At 36.5% G+C, this 15,946-nt stretch overlaps 2 protein-coding genes across 8 annotated transcripts in view; one reads left to right on the forward strand and one right to left on the reverse strand.

The window, feature by feature from the left end:
• The window catches only part of COMMD1 (copper metabolism domain containing 1), a 960,866-nt gene that overhangs the window by 872,640 nt on the left and 72,280 nt on the right, over window positions 1-15,946 (reverse strand). The gene's annotated exons all lie outside the window — the stretch shown is intronic.
• USP34 (ubiquitin specific peptidase 34) overlaps window positions 1-15,946 on the forward strand; it is a 287,921-nt gene that overhangs the window by 188,053 nt on the left and 83,922 nt on the right. For all 6 annotated transcript variants that reach the window (XM_050753419.1, XM_050753418.1, XM_050753421.1 and 3 more), the window contains 6 exons: window positions 661-701; window positions 840-964; window positions 3,174-3,326; window positions 4,066-4,170; window positions 5,889-5,944; window positions 6,043-6,163. In XM_050753419.1, the coding sequence (XP_050609376.1) occupies window positions 661-701; window positions 840-964; window positions 3,174-3,326; window positions 4,066-4,170; window positions 5,889-5,944; window positions 6,043-6,163 (601 nt within the window). The remainder of the gene's footprint in view (window positions 1-660; window positions 702-839; window positions 965-3,173; window positions 3,327-4,065; window positions 4,171-5,888; window positions 5,945-6,042; window positions 6,164-15,946) is intronic.

Genomic DNA, 15,946 nt, shown 5'->3' on the forward strand with positions numbered 1-15,946 from the left:
CTGTAATAAGATTTTACCAGTGATTCTTTTATTTGTTTTTTTTATTTTGAAACATACAATATATTTTTATTGACTAGACACCCTGCTGTGTGATAGATCTTAAAATATCCTGCTCTATCTGGAACTTCATACCCTTTGACTTAGACCCTCTGCCCCACCCCACCCTAGCCTACCCCACCTTCCAGCCTCTGGTAATCATTATTCTACTCTCTTCTTTAATGAGTTTGACTCTTCTTTAGTGAGTCTTTAAATAAATGATAAAAAATATAGAACAAATAAATAATGGAGCTCTCTTAAAATATAGTCTCTTTTGCAAAAATTAGCTGGGTGTGGTGGCACGTACCTGTAATCCCAGCTATTGGGAGGCTGAGGTGGGAGGATTGCTTGAACCTGGGAGGTCAAGCCTGCAGTGAGCCATGATCATGCCACTGCACTCTGGCCTGGGCAACAGAGTGAGACCCTGTCTCCTGTCTTTTAAAACACGTAAACACACATTCTCTCTCTCTCTCTTGCTCACTCAGTGTCTCACTCTGTCACTCTCACCCACTGCTTCCCTTTTTTGGGGGTAAGTGATAACCTTATAGGATATATGTTAATACATTGAATTATTTTTAATTCATTGCTGAATTTAATTGGTGGTGGTGTGTTTTTACTTTACAGAGTTTTAAAAGCTCAGTCTGATCACAGGTCTAGACATGAAGGTAAGGGTTCCACAAAGTTAACTTTTAGTGAATAAAAACTTGAATAATATATTGATATATTTTACCTTTAATAATGAACATTTTGTTTTCATTTTAGCACAGATCTTTATAGTGAACTGTTTTCTAATTTTTCTTTAGTTTCACATTATTCAATGTGGCTCTTGGTGAGTTGGGCTCATTGCTGTTCTTTAGTGAAATCTAGCCTTGCTGATAGTGATCATTTACAAGATTGGCTAAAGAAATTGACTCTCCTTATTCCTGAGGTAAGATAAAGGTTGAAGGTTAGTACTATTACTTTTATATGTTTTCATGTTATTAGCATTGATAATAAAAGAGCTAATGGAAACAAATGTGCATGAGTCCATAAATATATCACATTATCTACTTAATCCTTTAAGGTCTGGAGTGTTTTCAACTATGTATAATGTTTAAGAACTTTGGACTATTATATATTATGTAGCATTTATATTTTTCTGAAATGTTTATAGAATGATTATTTTGCTTTGGATTAATAAAAATTTTTTTCCAGGTAGTAGGAAAGGCTTGAGAATTTATTTTGGTAATTTATGTTTTAGAAAAGTTCTGTGGCCGTTTTTTTTTTCTTTGAGACAGGATCTCCATGTTCCCTGTATCACCCAGGCTAGAGTGCAGTGGTGCCATCATGGCTCCCTGCAGCCTCAACCTCCTGGGAGCAAGCAATCCTCTGACCTCAGCCTCCCAAGTAGCTGAGACCATAGGTGCACATCACCGTGCTCAGCTAGTTTTAAACTTTTTTGTAGAGACGGGGTCTCGCTGTGTTGTCCAGGCTGGTCTTGAACTCCTGGTGTCATGTAATACTCCTGCCTCGGCCTTCCAAACTGCTTGGGATTATAGGCATGAGCCACTGCACCCAGCCTGCGTTTTCTATTTAAGTAGAAAAATAGAGGCTAGAGAGACTACAAATAAAAGAAATATATTTTGCTTCCCATGTTCACACTGAGACCAGTATAATTTTTATTAGCCGTATCTTGGCATTACCTTATATTCCTACGTGAAATAATAGAAACACACTTACTAATACATTTAGCTCCAAAGTCACTTATTTTTTAAATCAGCATTGTCTAAGGGGCTGGGCACTGTGGCTCACACCTCTAATCCCAGCACTTGGGGAGGCCAAAGCGGGTGGATCACATGAGGTCAGGAGTGCAAGACTAGCCTGGCCAATATGGTGAAACCCCGTCTCTACTAGAAATACAAAAAATTGGCTGGGCGTGGTGGCAAGCGCCTGTAATCCCAGTTACTCGGGAGGCTGAGGCAGGAGAATCGCTTGAACCCAGGAGGTAGAGGTTGCAGTAACCCAAGATCATGCCACTGCACTCCAGCCTGGACAACAGAGTAAGACTATGTCTCAAACAGAAAAAAAAAAAAATTAGCTCTGGATTTAATGCCATATGTGTTCTTGTCCTGTCTCAGGTAACCATTTTGACATTTGGACGGTTTCCTTCCTATCTGTAGAATATTCTGATTGAAGTTGCTTCTGTGTTGCTTCTAGTTCTGAAAATATTTTATCCTCTGTCTTGTAAATAACTTAAATGATTCTAAATGTTCTTATTCAGTTATTCCTTGTATTTACTTGTTGTTCTTATTTTGTTTTGTTTCTGTTTTTATGACCATGCTTTAGGATTTCTAAAATACTGTATATATTATGGTATACCTTGAGGTACTTTATTTGATCACGTGTGATTTACATGTATATATGTATGGGTTTAGAACATTATATTTATTAATTATTTTTATGAGGCATAATCTTGTTCTGCCACCCAGTCTGGAGAGCAGTGGCATACCAGCTCACTGCAGGTTCTACCTTCCTGGTTCAAGCAATTCTTGTGCCTGTCTCCAGAGTAGCTGGGACTACAGATGCAAGCTACCACATCTGGTTAATTTTTGGATTTTTTGTAGTGATGGGGTTTTGCCATGTTGGCCAGGCTGGTCTCTAGACTCCTGGCCTCAGGTTATCCCCCTGCCTGGGCCTCCCAAAGTGCTGGGATTACAGGCTTGCCCAGCAGAATGTTGTATTTAAAATCACCTAAAATTGTTTCTGCTCACATATTATTAACTTTCTTTTTTTTTTTTTTTTTTTTTTTTTTTTTTGAGACGGAGTCTCGCTCTGCCGCCCAGGCTGGAGTGCAGTGGCCGGATCTCAGCTCACTGCAAGCTCCGCCTCCCGGGTTTATGCCATTCTCCTGCCTCAGCCTCCCAAGTAGCTGGGACTACAGGCGCCCGCCACCACGCCTGGCTAGTTTTTTGTATTTTTTAGTAGAGACGGGGTTTCACCAGGTTAGCCAGGATGGTCTCGATCTCCTGACCTCGTGATCCGCCCATCTCGGCCTCCCAAAGTGCTGGGGTTACAGGCTTGAGCCACCGCGCCTGGCCCATATTATTAACTTTCTAATACTAACTCAGACTGTCTTTGGAACTTTCTTTTTCATCTAGACTGCAGTTCGTCATGAATCATGCAATGGTCTTTATAAGTTATCCCTGTCAGGGCTGGATGGAGGAGACTCAATCAATCGTTCTTTTCTGCTCTTGGCTGCCTCAACATTATTGAAATTTCTTCCTGATGCTCAAGCACTCAAACCTATTAGGGTAAGATTTTACTGTGTTTAGAAGCAGTTTCTATTTTTGAAATTTCCTTTGCCTCAAGTTTACCATTGTAATATAACCTTAAAATTTTGATCATTTGACTATTGTGTGTGATTTTTTACCAAGAGGATAATAGTTATATACTTCTTAAGGTGACAGCATTGTGACACATTATGTCCATGTTACTACTAGGAAGAGACTGATTTCAGCTCTGTGGTCTTTCTCGTGGATACTCTATTTTAGATATGGCATTTATTCTCACTTGGTTCTGGGCCTTGTGTTAATAAGTTGACTGATAAAAAAATCATAAATGGAGCTCTCTTCTCTAGTAAGTCAGTTTTTTTATCTTTATGATATTCGGAATTTTAAATTTTATTTCCTACCTTAGTGCATATACTAGTCTTGTAAAAGGCTTCTACTACATAATAAATTTAGAGCCCACTTTTTACTAATCCCAGAAATTCAATGTGTTGTAGATTTACATTATTTTCCTCCTTATTCATATGTTTTTCAAGTGTTAGTAATTTGAGACTAATATTTTCTTGAAAGTTCTTATGTTAGTCATTTTTGTGCCTGGTTATTCTGATTTTATAGAAACTAAGTGTGTACTCTCCATTTTTAAAAAGATTTTGAATACTGTTTAGTTGATACAGGAATTTATTTCATAAAGCCTCTAGTTTCTTAAATGTATTATAATTTTATTTTTAAAATGTTTTCACACAGTATAAAATTTTTTTAATAGATAGATGATTATGAGGAAGAACCAATGTTAAAACCAGGATGTAAAGAGTATTTTTGGTTGTTATGCAAATTAGTTGACAACATACATATAAAGGACGCTAGTCAGGTATGTTCAGAAAATTATATACTATTCTATATATTCTATTCTTGTTAATAGATACAAATTATGACATACATGTTCATGACTTTATCGGTTCTTATTAAGTGTACTTTATTAATCTATAACTTGTTGGTAGTGTCATATTTCTATTATATTTGTGCTTTTCCACCTTATTCTAATTCCTTTAGTGTTTTTACTCTGACCTTAGTTGAAACGTCTTCATCTGGTATCTATCCTTAATTTCCTGTCTCTTCTCAATAAGATATGTGGATGTAACATCTTATTTGGAAAGGGAAATGTAGATTTTAAATTTAAAAATACAGCTTTCTATAATAGCATGTAGTTTGGAGTACCGAATATGTAAAATAAAATTGCAGTTCAAATAGAAGTTACTTTAAAGAAACAGTCAGTTTTTGCAGATCTAATATTCTTAGACTAAAATGACATTTCCATTCAAACAAAGTAATGTTTAAAACAAGTAAATTTCAGGCCCAGTGCAGTGGCTCATGCCTGTAATCCCAGCACTTTGGGAGGCCGAGGCGGGTGGATCACGAGGTCAAAAGATGGAGACCATCCTGGCCAACATGGTGAAACTCCATCTCTACTAAAAATACAAAAATTAGCCAGGCATGGTCACAGACACCTGTAGTTCCTGCTACTCAGGAGGGCTGAGGCAGAATCGCTTGAACCCGGCAGGCGGGGAGGTTGCAATCAGTGAGCTGAGATCATGCTACTGCACTCTAGCCTGGCGACAGAGTGAAACTCCGTCTCAAAAAAAAAAAAAAAAAAAAAGTAAATTTCAAAGCAAATCTTGCCACATAAACACTTGCGTTTTTTCCAGTGTACATAAATTTACTAAATTAAAATGTGTCTAAGTTGTCAGTTCAGAAGAAAATGAGAAACACATAAAGAAGATCCTTTGAAATATTTAGGACACGTTTTTCTTAAACTTTTAAATGTATGTAAATGAAAGTTTAATGTGTTCACTTTAAAAGTTCTATGGTGTTTATACTTTTTGCTTTTTAGTTAACATCTGAATTCTTAAAATCTTTTCATTTGAGAAATAATTACAAAACTTAGTATTGAGCAAGTTTTAATATACTTATTGTTAATTAAAATATTGATGCCAAATAAACATTGTACTTTAAAAAAGAAAAAAAGAAAAAAAAACCTGGGCTTTCCCCTTTAAGCTAAAATAGGAATCTGATCTTGCTTGCTTGTAAAGTAATTTTCCTTTTCAGAGATTTGGGTTTCTTTGAGGGGACTCAAGTTACATTTTGTGAAGTCTGTTTTAATATTGTTGCTCAGTTATAATGAGAAGTAAAGTTTTTTTTGGAATGAACTGTAGAATTTAATATATTGTTAAAAGTCTAATTTAAGGGTGTTGTTAAAAACAAACCTTGGTGAATTGTATGTGAATTACATCTCAATAAAGTCATTAAAAAAAAGCTTTAGTGTCTTCTCAATAGATTACTGTGACTTTCTTAATTTATTATCAACATTCCATTGATTCTTTTTTGTAGAATGATTAGTGATGTGTTTAAGACTAATTTGATTAATTGACATAATGTATAAGTGAAGAGTTAGGTGTATTATGTTTATAACTTAATTGAATTTGGGAGAACTAAATTATTGTTGCCTGTAAGGAAATGATTCTGTTTTAATTTATGTTTGGTAAAACATAAAAATTTATATTTGAATTTTTATTTTCTTTTTGTATTAAGACAACGCTCCTCGACTTAGATGCCTTGGCAAGACATTTGGCTGACTGTATTAGAAGGTAAAATTTGATGTGAAATTGAAATTCATATTGTTAAGAAAAGAAGACATAATTATGTGAACTATCTTGTTTGTGTGTATTTTTTTTCTTTTTTGTAGTAGGGAGATCCTTGATCATCAGGATGGTAATGTAGAAGATGATGGGCTTACAGGACTCCTAAGGCTTGCAACAAGTGTAATTAAACACAAACCACCCTTTAAATTTTCAAGGGAAGGACAGGTAAGTATTAAGGTATTCAATGTTTCTATGAAATGTGATTGAAACGTTTTGTTGTTACATTGTGTATTAGTCTGTTTTTTACACTGCTGATAAAGACATACCCCAGACTGGGCAGTTTACAGAAGAAAAGGGTTTAATTGGACTCAGAGTTCCACGTGGCTGGGGAGGCCTCACAATCATGCCGGTAGGCAAGTCGGAGCAAGTCGCATCTTATGTGGATGAGGACAGGCAAAAAAAGAATGAGAACCAAGTGAAAGGGGTTTCTCCTTATAAACCCATCATACCTCTTGAGACTTATTCACTTACCACAATATGGGGGAAACTGCCATCATGATTCAGTCATCTCCCACCACGTCCCTCCCACAACAATAGGAGTACAGGTGATATAATTCAAGCTGAGATTTGAGTGGAGACACGGCCAAACTATATCACATTGTATATGGATATGTTAAAAATTTTAAACATATAGACATAAAAATTGCTGGGACTTAATTACTGGCAAGAAAAGCAAATTTTAAATAAATTGAATTCTGGAAATATAAAACATGGGCTTGTTTTTAGAATGCAAAATCCGATGTTAATTCCTGTGATTGACTGTATATAGAAAGGTAACCTAAGGATGGGCATGGTGACTCATGCCTATAATCCTAGCACTTTGGGTGGCTGAGGTAGGTGGATTGCTTGAAATCAGGAGTTCCGAGACCAGCCAAGGCAACATGGTGAAACCTCATCCCTACAGAAAATACAAAAATTTGCTAGGTGTGGTGGCGCACACCTGTAGTCTCAGCTACTCAAGAGGCTGGGGTGGGAGGATTGCTTGAGCCCAAGAGGTCGAGGCTTCAGTGAGCCGTGATCACACCACTGCACTGTAGCCTAGGTGACAGAAGGAGACCCTGTCTCAAAAAAAAAAAAAAGATAACCTATATTTTATTAGTGTGCTTTCTATAGAATTGTATATTTTGAATTACTGTCCTAAACTGTGAATCATATCCTAATACAGTGGAATTAATAAGTAGTCATTATTGGGTACTTGTTTCATATTTTAAAGACCTATGTGACATAAAATCTATCTCTGAATATTGGAAACACTTCATGCCTCTGTACCAACAAATTTCTCATTTTGATTGTCTCTTGATTAAGTAGTTTATCTTACCTTACGATTGGTACATTTGTCCTGGTCATTGAAGGAATTTGTTATGGTCTGGAGAGCTGTTATCTTAAAGTTACTGAATGTGTTAGGAAACAGCAACCAAAGGGATAGAAGATTGTCCTCATAGGCATAGACTAAAGGATTCTTGAGAGCAACTTAAGATTACAGTCTTATCTGTTTGAAATCTTTGCTACTTCCCCTAATGCACAAAACTTCTTGTGCTATTTCTTACAGGGATTTTGCCTTTTCCATTACACTCACTGGAAATGATTTGGTTGATTTACAGTCTTGTTGGTTGAAGTCTTCTCTTGTATATAAACTAGTGTATAACTTTTATCCCCAAATATAAATATATTAATTGGTTTTTCTGATAACGTTGTAAAGCAAAAGTCATTGTTAAGAAAAAGTAATTTTAGATAGTATAAAAAAAGAATATTCCCATTTGGTTTGATTTCCTCTGATGCTGTGGTGATGGCCTTCCAGGACTTTTGATGGATACAGTAAATATGCATGTATAAAATTCATATTGATAGAAATTTTACAGTTTATAAATAGTATTCTGTGATCGGTTTTCACTAAAAAATGAGTACATTAGAAAAATGTAGTTTTTAAAATTGACTAAGAGGCAATAATTTAAATCTTTGAATTTATGATGTTATAGAAAAAACTGTAAAGGCAGCATCTTTGCATACTTGTCCCATTATTTACTCATGAACTCTTTAAAATAGGTTGATTTTAATCCATAGTTTATATGAGGATACAAAAGGATACATAAGTTTACACTTGTAGCCAAACTGTATGAGAATGCCTTTATCAAGCATCTGCAGATTCTTATGTCACTGAGATCTTTGCCAATTTTGATGTTGCTTTAGTTTTATTTCTTTGTTAATTGGTGAGTGAGTTTCTTTCCATTTATTTTTGTACTTGATATTTATTTGTTCAGTTGCTATATGGTTTCTCATTTATTTGTAAAAGTTATTTATTTTGAATATGTCAACCCTTTCTGTCGTATTTGCTGAATATATTTTTTCCAAAGTCTTATTTCTCTTTATTATATTTTTACTTGTCTTCTGTTTATTGATTTATACAAGTTGTTATCCTAGGACAAATTTTTGAGGCTTTAAAAGGTGGATATTATTAGACCCAATTTTGACAGATGATGCAACTGAGGCATAGACAGGTTAAGCGAGTTGTACGTGACTGAGTCACTTACTCTTCACTTGGCTAAGCTTTTAACCATTATGCAATACTGTCTACACATGATAACATATTAAACACACTGTTCTATACTTTGCTGTTTTTGAGCTGTCTTACAGATTTTCAAATTCAGTATATAACAGTTAATTTTTTTCAAAAAAGAAAAAAAAGTGGAGGGGAGGACAGGGTCTCTGTATTGAAGCTGGAGTGCAGTGGCACAATCATAGCTTATTGCAGCCTTGAACTACTGGGTCAAGTGATTCACCTGCCCCAACCTCCCAGGTAGCTAGGACTATAGGCATACGCCACCATGCCCAGCTAATTTATTTATTTATTTTTGTAGAGATGGGGTTTTACTGTGTTGCCCAGGCTGTTCTCAAACTCCTGCCCCTAAGTGATCCTCCTGTCTTGGCCTCCCAACTGTTGGGATTACTGATGTGAACCAATGCACACCGCCATACTTGGCTATTCATTTTGTAAAAGTAACTTCAAAATAATATTGTTATTATTGTTATTATCTTTGAGACAAGGGTCTGGCCCTGTCACCCAGGCTGGACTGCAGTGGCATGATCTCAGCTCACTGCAGCCTCCACCTCCCAGGCTCAAGCAGTCCTCCCACCTCAGCCTCCCGAGCAGCTGGGACTACAGGCGGACACCACCATACCCAGCTAATTTTTAAAAATCTTTTGTAGAGACGGGATTTCGCCATGTTTCCCTGGCTGGCCTCAAACTCCTGGGCTCAAGCAGTCCTTCTGCCTCGGCCTCCTAACGTGCCAGGATTATAGGCATGAGCCACCATGCCTGGCCCAGAATGTTATTTTATCTGCTTATATGTGGCATATATGTAATATATTTAACTAGCTTCCTAATGATCAGCTTTGTCTTAAACTATTTCTAGTGATATTACAGAGATCTTTATTCATTTAACACATAGATTTAGGAAATGGAGGAAGACATTCTAAAAGTTAGAACTGCTAGTTCATGGAGTATACATTTATAGTTTTGGTTATGTTAAAAACCAAAACCAAGTTAACTGTCTATGGAGGCTGAGCCAATTTATGATTGTACCTACAACCCAAGATTAAGTTGCAATTTTCCAACACATCTACCAACATACTATACATTTAGATAATTTCTACCAGTCTGATAGAAGCGAAGAAATTCTCTTGGTTTTATTTTCTATTACTTTTATTAGTTAGGCCGACTTCCCTTCATGTGTTTGAAAGCCATTTGTGTTATCTTTTCTCTGACTACTCAGATACTTTTCCTTTATCCCTATTATGTATGTTATGGTCCTTAACTAATTTGTAGAATATTTTATATTAAGGAAAGTATCTCATTGTAATGTGAATCGCAATATTTTTGTTTTCTGTCTTGACTTCATGGTTTTTGTTATGCTTGTTTCTTATTTATTTATTTATTTGAGACAGAGTCTTGCTCTATCACCTAGGCTGGAATGCAGTGGCATGATCTCAGCTCACCTTAACCTTCACCTCCCAGGTTCAAGCAATTCTCCTGCTTCAGCCTCCCTACTAGCTGGGATTACAGGGGTGCACCACCATGTCTGGCTAGCTTTTATATTTTTAGTGGAGACTGGATTTCACCATTTTGGCCAGTCTGGTCTTGAACGCCTGACCTCAGGTGACCTGCCCGCCTTGGCCTCCCAAAGTGCTGGCATTGCAGGTGTGAACTGCCTCACCTGGCCTGCTTATTTTCTAAGCAGAGTTTTTTTTTTTCATGTAGTCAGGTGTATTGATCTTTTATAGCTACTAGATGTGTTACACTTTAAAAACTGTTTTTTCATGCTTTCATAACTTAATATTTTACATTTAAGTTTTTCTATCAGGAAATTGTTTAGGTGAAAGGAATGAAATGGATAACTTTTTTTTTCAGATACATACCCAGTTATCCTAATAACTAACTGATTTATTTTTTTATCTACTGATTACAAATGCTTCCTTTATCAAGTAAACTGCCATATGTATTTCTGGACTTTCTGTTTCATCTTATTGATGTGTTTGTTCATTCACCAATATCATATTTTAATTATGTAGATTTAAAGTTAATACCCTGTAGAGATGGTCCCTTTGTTTGTTTTTTGAGACAGTGTCTCACTCTGTCACCCAGGCTGGAGTGCAGTGATGCAGTGGCTCACTGTAATCTCTGCCTCCCAGGTTCAAGTGATTCTCCTGCCTCAGCCTCCTGAGTAGCTGGGACTACAGGCACCCTGCCACCACGCCCAACTAACTTTTGTATCTTTGATAGAGAAGGGTTTCACCATGTTGGTCAAGCTGGTCTTAAACTCCTGACCTCAGGTGATCTGCCTGCCTCAGCCTCCCAAAGTGCTGGGATTACAAGCGTGAGCCACTACACCTGACCGAGGTAGTCCATTTTCATTATTATTTCTTTTCAGCATTTTCCTGGCTGTTTGTTTTTCCACATAAACTTTAGAATCGGTTCATCTAGTTCTTTTAAAAAATAAAATTGTGTTACTTTTTTCGTTGAGATTGTATTATATTTCCAGATTGATGCATAATTAACTTTATGATACTAAATTTGCCTATAGAAGAGTAGGATTTGTTGTATTTATACAAAACCAATCATTTTGTTTTTTATTTTAAAGATTTTTTTCCTACAGAATTCAGGTTTTAAGTGTTTCTTAGTAAGTTTATTCCTAGGAGTTTTGTCCTTTTTGTTGATACATTGATATGGAATCATTGCTTATGTTTTTTAACTTGTCATTTATGTATAGTAAGAATTTGTGTATGCATTTGTTGCAGGCTATCTGAATTTGACTTATTGTTGGTAGACTGTTTTCAGTTATCTTTAGCTGTTAGTGTTGTCTTTGGTTATTCATTTGTTTTTGGTTTATTATGTGCAAGTAATTCTTGTGTTTCTATTATTTTCCCCAAGCAGACTCATGTCACAATCATCTGCAAGTAATTCTATTACTTCCTCTTTTACAAGTTTAACTCTTTCCATTTCTTCATCAAATTTTTTTCTCAAACATTCAGAATAATGTCAAGTTAGTTGTTTTTAGCATTCTTTATTGAGAAGGTCTTCATGTACATGTAGTCAGATTATAATTTCCCCTTGGTTTCAGTGTTAAGGGAAAACTTTAGAAGCTTTCATACAGGAAAGATGTGATCTGAATTAACATTTTAAAGGGTTTACTCGTACTCCAGTTGGAAAATTCATCTATGGGCAAACTCAAAGGGCAAATGTATGAGTCAAGGGATCCAGTTAGGAAGTTTTTCAGTGGTTCCACAGAGGGACAGTGGTGAAAAGTGCTTTGACTTGGAATATTTATTGAAGGTAGAGCTCACAGGTCACAGATTTGGATAGATTTGTTGGGTTTGAGAAAAGTTAATAAAGAATGACTCCTAAATTTTAAGCCTGAGAAGCTAAGGGAATGATAATGCCAATTATTAAGAAAAGGAAAACTCAGAAATGGGAGAGGATAATGGCCGGTAAAATCAAGAGTTCTGTTTTGGAAATGTTAAATATGAAATGTCAATTAGATATCCGAGTGGATATTTGGTTTTATTGTAGTATTAAGGAAAACGTGCCTTAACTCCAAGGTATTTAAAATTTCTCTTACTTTAATGATTTTTACTTTTTTCCTTAAGTATTTTTAAAAATTATTTCTAGAATTTACTTTCATGCAGGATTTGGTAAACTTTTTTTTTATAAAGAGCCTTATGATAAATATTTTACACTTTACAGCTGTATAATAATCTGTCATCAGCAACACTACCACTATCACTACTACTGCTTCCTCCTCCTCCCCCTTTTTCTCCTCCTTTCTCCTCTTTCTTCTTTCTTTTACCTTTCCAGTGGTGCTAATCTTTATTTTCCCTTTTTTTCTCCTCCTTCCTTCCTTTTTCTTCTTTTTCCTCCTTTTCCATTCCTCCTTTCTTTTCCTTTTAAAGTATGAGTATCATTCTTATCTCTAATGCCTTGCATAGTGTCTAAAAACTATGTTGAGCAAATGGATGATTGCAACTCAGACCTGATTCTTAGAACTGACAGTCAAACTACATTTGTCTTATGCAAAATTTGCATGTCTCCTTACAAATTATGGCTGCTCATGATATTTATACTTCATGGAAATAAATAATAGTTATTAAAAAGAGATATCATCATAGATTTAGAAGATCAGATTGCATTGACATGATTAGGAAAGGCTTTGAAGAAGATACAGCTTTGCCCAGGTTGGAATGCAGTGGTGTGATCTCTGTCCACTGCAACCTCTGCCTCCCAGGTTTAAGCGATTCTCCTGCCTCAGCCTCCCGAGTAGCTGGGATTACAAGCGTTTGTCACCACACCCAGCTAATGTTTTTTTTCTTTTTCTTTTTTTCTTTCTTCTTTCCTTCCTTCCTTCCTTTCCTTCCCTTCCTTTCTTGTAGAGGCGGGTTTTTACCATGTTGGCCATGCTGGTCCCGAATTCCTGACCTCAGGTGATCCCCCTCTGCCTTGGCCTCCCAGTGTGCTGAGATAACAGGCATGAGCCACCGCGCCTGGCCAGATACAGCTTTTTTAATGGGTATCTTTTGTAGAAAAGTAAGGGGAACATTTAAGTCATAGGAAAGAATGTGAGTAAAAATTAAGTCATAGGAAAGCACTGGTTTCATGCAGAAAATTGGTTGGTTCAGCTTAGCCTGTGTTTTAGGAAGTATAGAAACTAGGTGGCCATCTATTATGGGCACAGGAAATTATTTTTATGTATAAAACAAAAGCATTGTCTTAGTCTCTTCAGGCTGCTGTGATAAAATACTGTAAACTGGGCCAGGCGCAGTGGCTCACGTCTGTAATCCTAGCACTTTGGGAGGCCAAGGCAGCTGGATTGCTTGAGCTCAGGAGTTTGAGACCAGCCTGGCCAATGTGGTGAAACCCCGTCTCTACTAAAAATACAAAAATTAGCTGGGCATGGTGGTGCATACCTGTAATCACAGCTACTCGGGAGGCTGAGGCACGAGAATCCCTTGAACCAGGGAGGTGGAGGCTGCAGTGAGCCAAGATTGTGCCACTGCACTCCAGACTGGCAACAGAGCAAGACTATCTCAAAAATAAATAAAATAAAATATTGTATACTGGGCAGCTTATAATGACAGAAGTTTATTTTTCACAATTCTGGAGGCTGGGAGTAGTACAAGATCAAAACTCTGGCAGCTTCACAGTGTCTTGTGAAGGCCTACATTTTGATTCATAGATGGCAACTTCTCGTGGAGCCCTTAGATGATGGGAGGGGTAGGAGGTCTCTCTAGTGCTTCTTTCATAAGGGCAGAGTCCTCATGACTTAATAACCTTCCAAAGGCCCCGCCTTCTAATACCATCACATTGGTGGTTAGGTTTCAACATACAGATTTCAGAGTGGCAAAAACTTGTAGACCATGGCAATTACTTTTGTAATTTTTGGCTGGGAAGGGATGGGATGAAGAGAGATTTGCTAATGAATATAAAGATACACTTGGAGTAATAAATTCTAGTGCTCAGTAGCACAGTAGGATGACTATTGTTAAAAATTTTTTGTGTGTATTTCAAAATAGCTAAAAGGGAGGATTTGAAATGTTCCCAATAAAAGAAATGATACATGCTTGAAATGATGGGTATTCCAAATACCCTGATTTGGTCATTACACATTGTATTTATGTGTCAAAATATCATGTATTCCATTAATATATAATTATTTTGTATCAATAGATAAATGTAAAAACAGGAGCCTTTGAAGGGTTTGATCAAATGTCAAGGATGTGCATTAACAAAATAAATATGGTAATGGATTGAGAGCCAGCAGAGTGCACAAGTCTTTAAACTTTTGTTTACGTATTTCTTAAAGAATGTTGGAAAACCTAGGTGTCTCCTAGGCAGATTTTTTAAATTTGTAAATTTTTGAGTTTTAAGTATTTGTAAACAAAATATATTCGGGAAATTATTGAAATTGATGTTTTTAAAGACAAAATTATGGTCGTCTTTTAGATTAATGAAATGTAAGTGCTGTAGCAACTTTTATTCATCTCTCTTAAAATGTATAAACTCTCAGCCATAATCTCAGCACTTCGTGAGGTTGAGGCAAGAGGATTGCTTGAGCCCAGGAGTTGGAGACCAGCCTGGGCAACCTGGTGAAACCCCATCTCTATAAAATAAATAAATAAATAAGCAAGCCAGGTGTGGTGAGCATCTGTAGTTCAAGCTACTCAGGAGGCTGAGTTGGGAGGATTGACTGAGCCTGGGAGATCGAGGCTGCAGTGAACCATGATCCCACCACTGTATTCTATCTAGCCTGGGTGATGGAGTGAGACCCTGTCTCCAAACTCCTTTCTGAAATTTTACTTAGCTGAATTTTTTCTTAATTCCTCCACAGTATTTCCACTTGACTCCCCCACAGAATGTAATTGTAATGTATTTATTAGTGTATTTGAACATCTTTTATTATTTGCATATCATACTTCTCTACAACAAAATAATGTTAATAAAAATTTTTCCTGTGTACATGATATTGTCTTAAATTTCTTCTATAGTTATTACATTTATTAGGACATGGCAATCAAAGGAGCATAAATATACTTTGTTTTGCCAAACTAGTATGAAACATTAAAAAATGAAATTTTACTGAAAATATGCATTAGTGAGAAGAACGGGCCTTATTAATATAGTTGTAGGTGAATATTAAGCTAGAATGATAGTGTTCATTAGTTCTTCCTACTTTCTATTTTTATATATGTGAATTCTGAAAAACCTTACATAATGTTTTTAGTGCACATGGAAGTTTTGGATAACTTTTTAAATTGAATTTCTTCTGAATTATAAGTCAGAAATTACACTATGATCTATTGCTGTATTATTCCATTTTGCGGTGTTTTAAGGGAATACCTGATGCTGGGTATAAAAAAAGAGGTTTATTTGTTGAGGCCTCAGGGGTCTTTGACTCATAGTAGAAGGCCTTGAGAGAACAGCTGTGTCACATGGTGAGAAAGGGAGGTGGGAGGTGCCACACTTTTTTTTTTTTTTTTTTTTTTTTTTAACAAGAGCTCTTGCATGAACTCAAAGAGTGAGATCTCTCCCATTCCTGTGTGGTAGGAACCAAGCTCTTCAGGGATACACCCTGATGATCCAAATACTACACCTCACCTCCAACATTGGGGAGCACATTTCACCATTAGATGTGGTGAAATGGGATTACAGATGTGAGCCACTGCACCCAGCCCAGTTTACAGTATTTTATTACAGCAGCCTAAACAGACTAAGACAATAATTCTTTTCTTTTTTTTTTTTGAGACGGAGTCTCGCTCTGTAGCCCAGGCTGGAGTGCAGTGGCTGGATCTCAGCTCACTGCAAGCTCCGCCTCCCGGGTTCACGCCATTCTCCTGCCTCAGCTTCCCGAGCAGCTGGGACTACAGGCCCCCGCCACCTCGCCCGGCTAGTTTTTTTGTATT

Source organism: Macaca thibetana, chromosome 13, assembly GCF_024542745.1.
Source record: "Macaca thibetana thibetana isolate TM-01 chromosome 13, ASM2454274v1, whole genome shotgun sequence".
NCBI lineage: Eukaryota > Metazoa > Chordata > Mammalia > Primates > Cercopithecidae > Macaca > Macaca thibetana.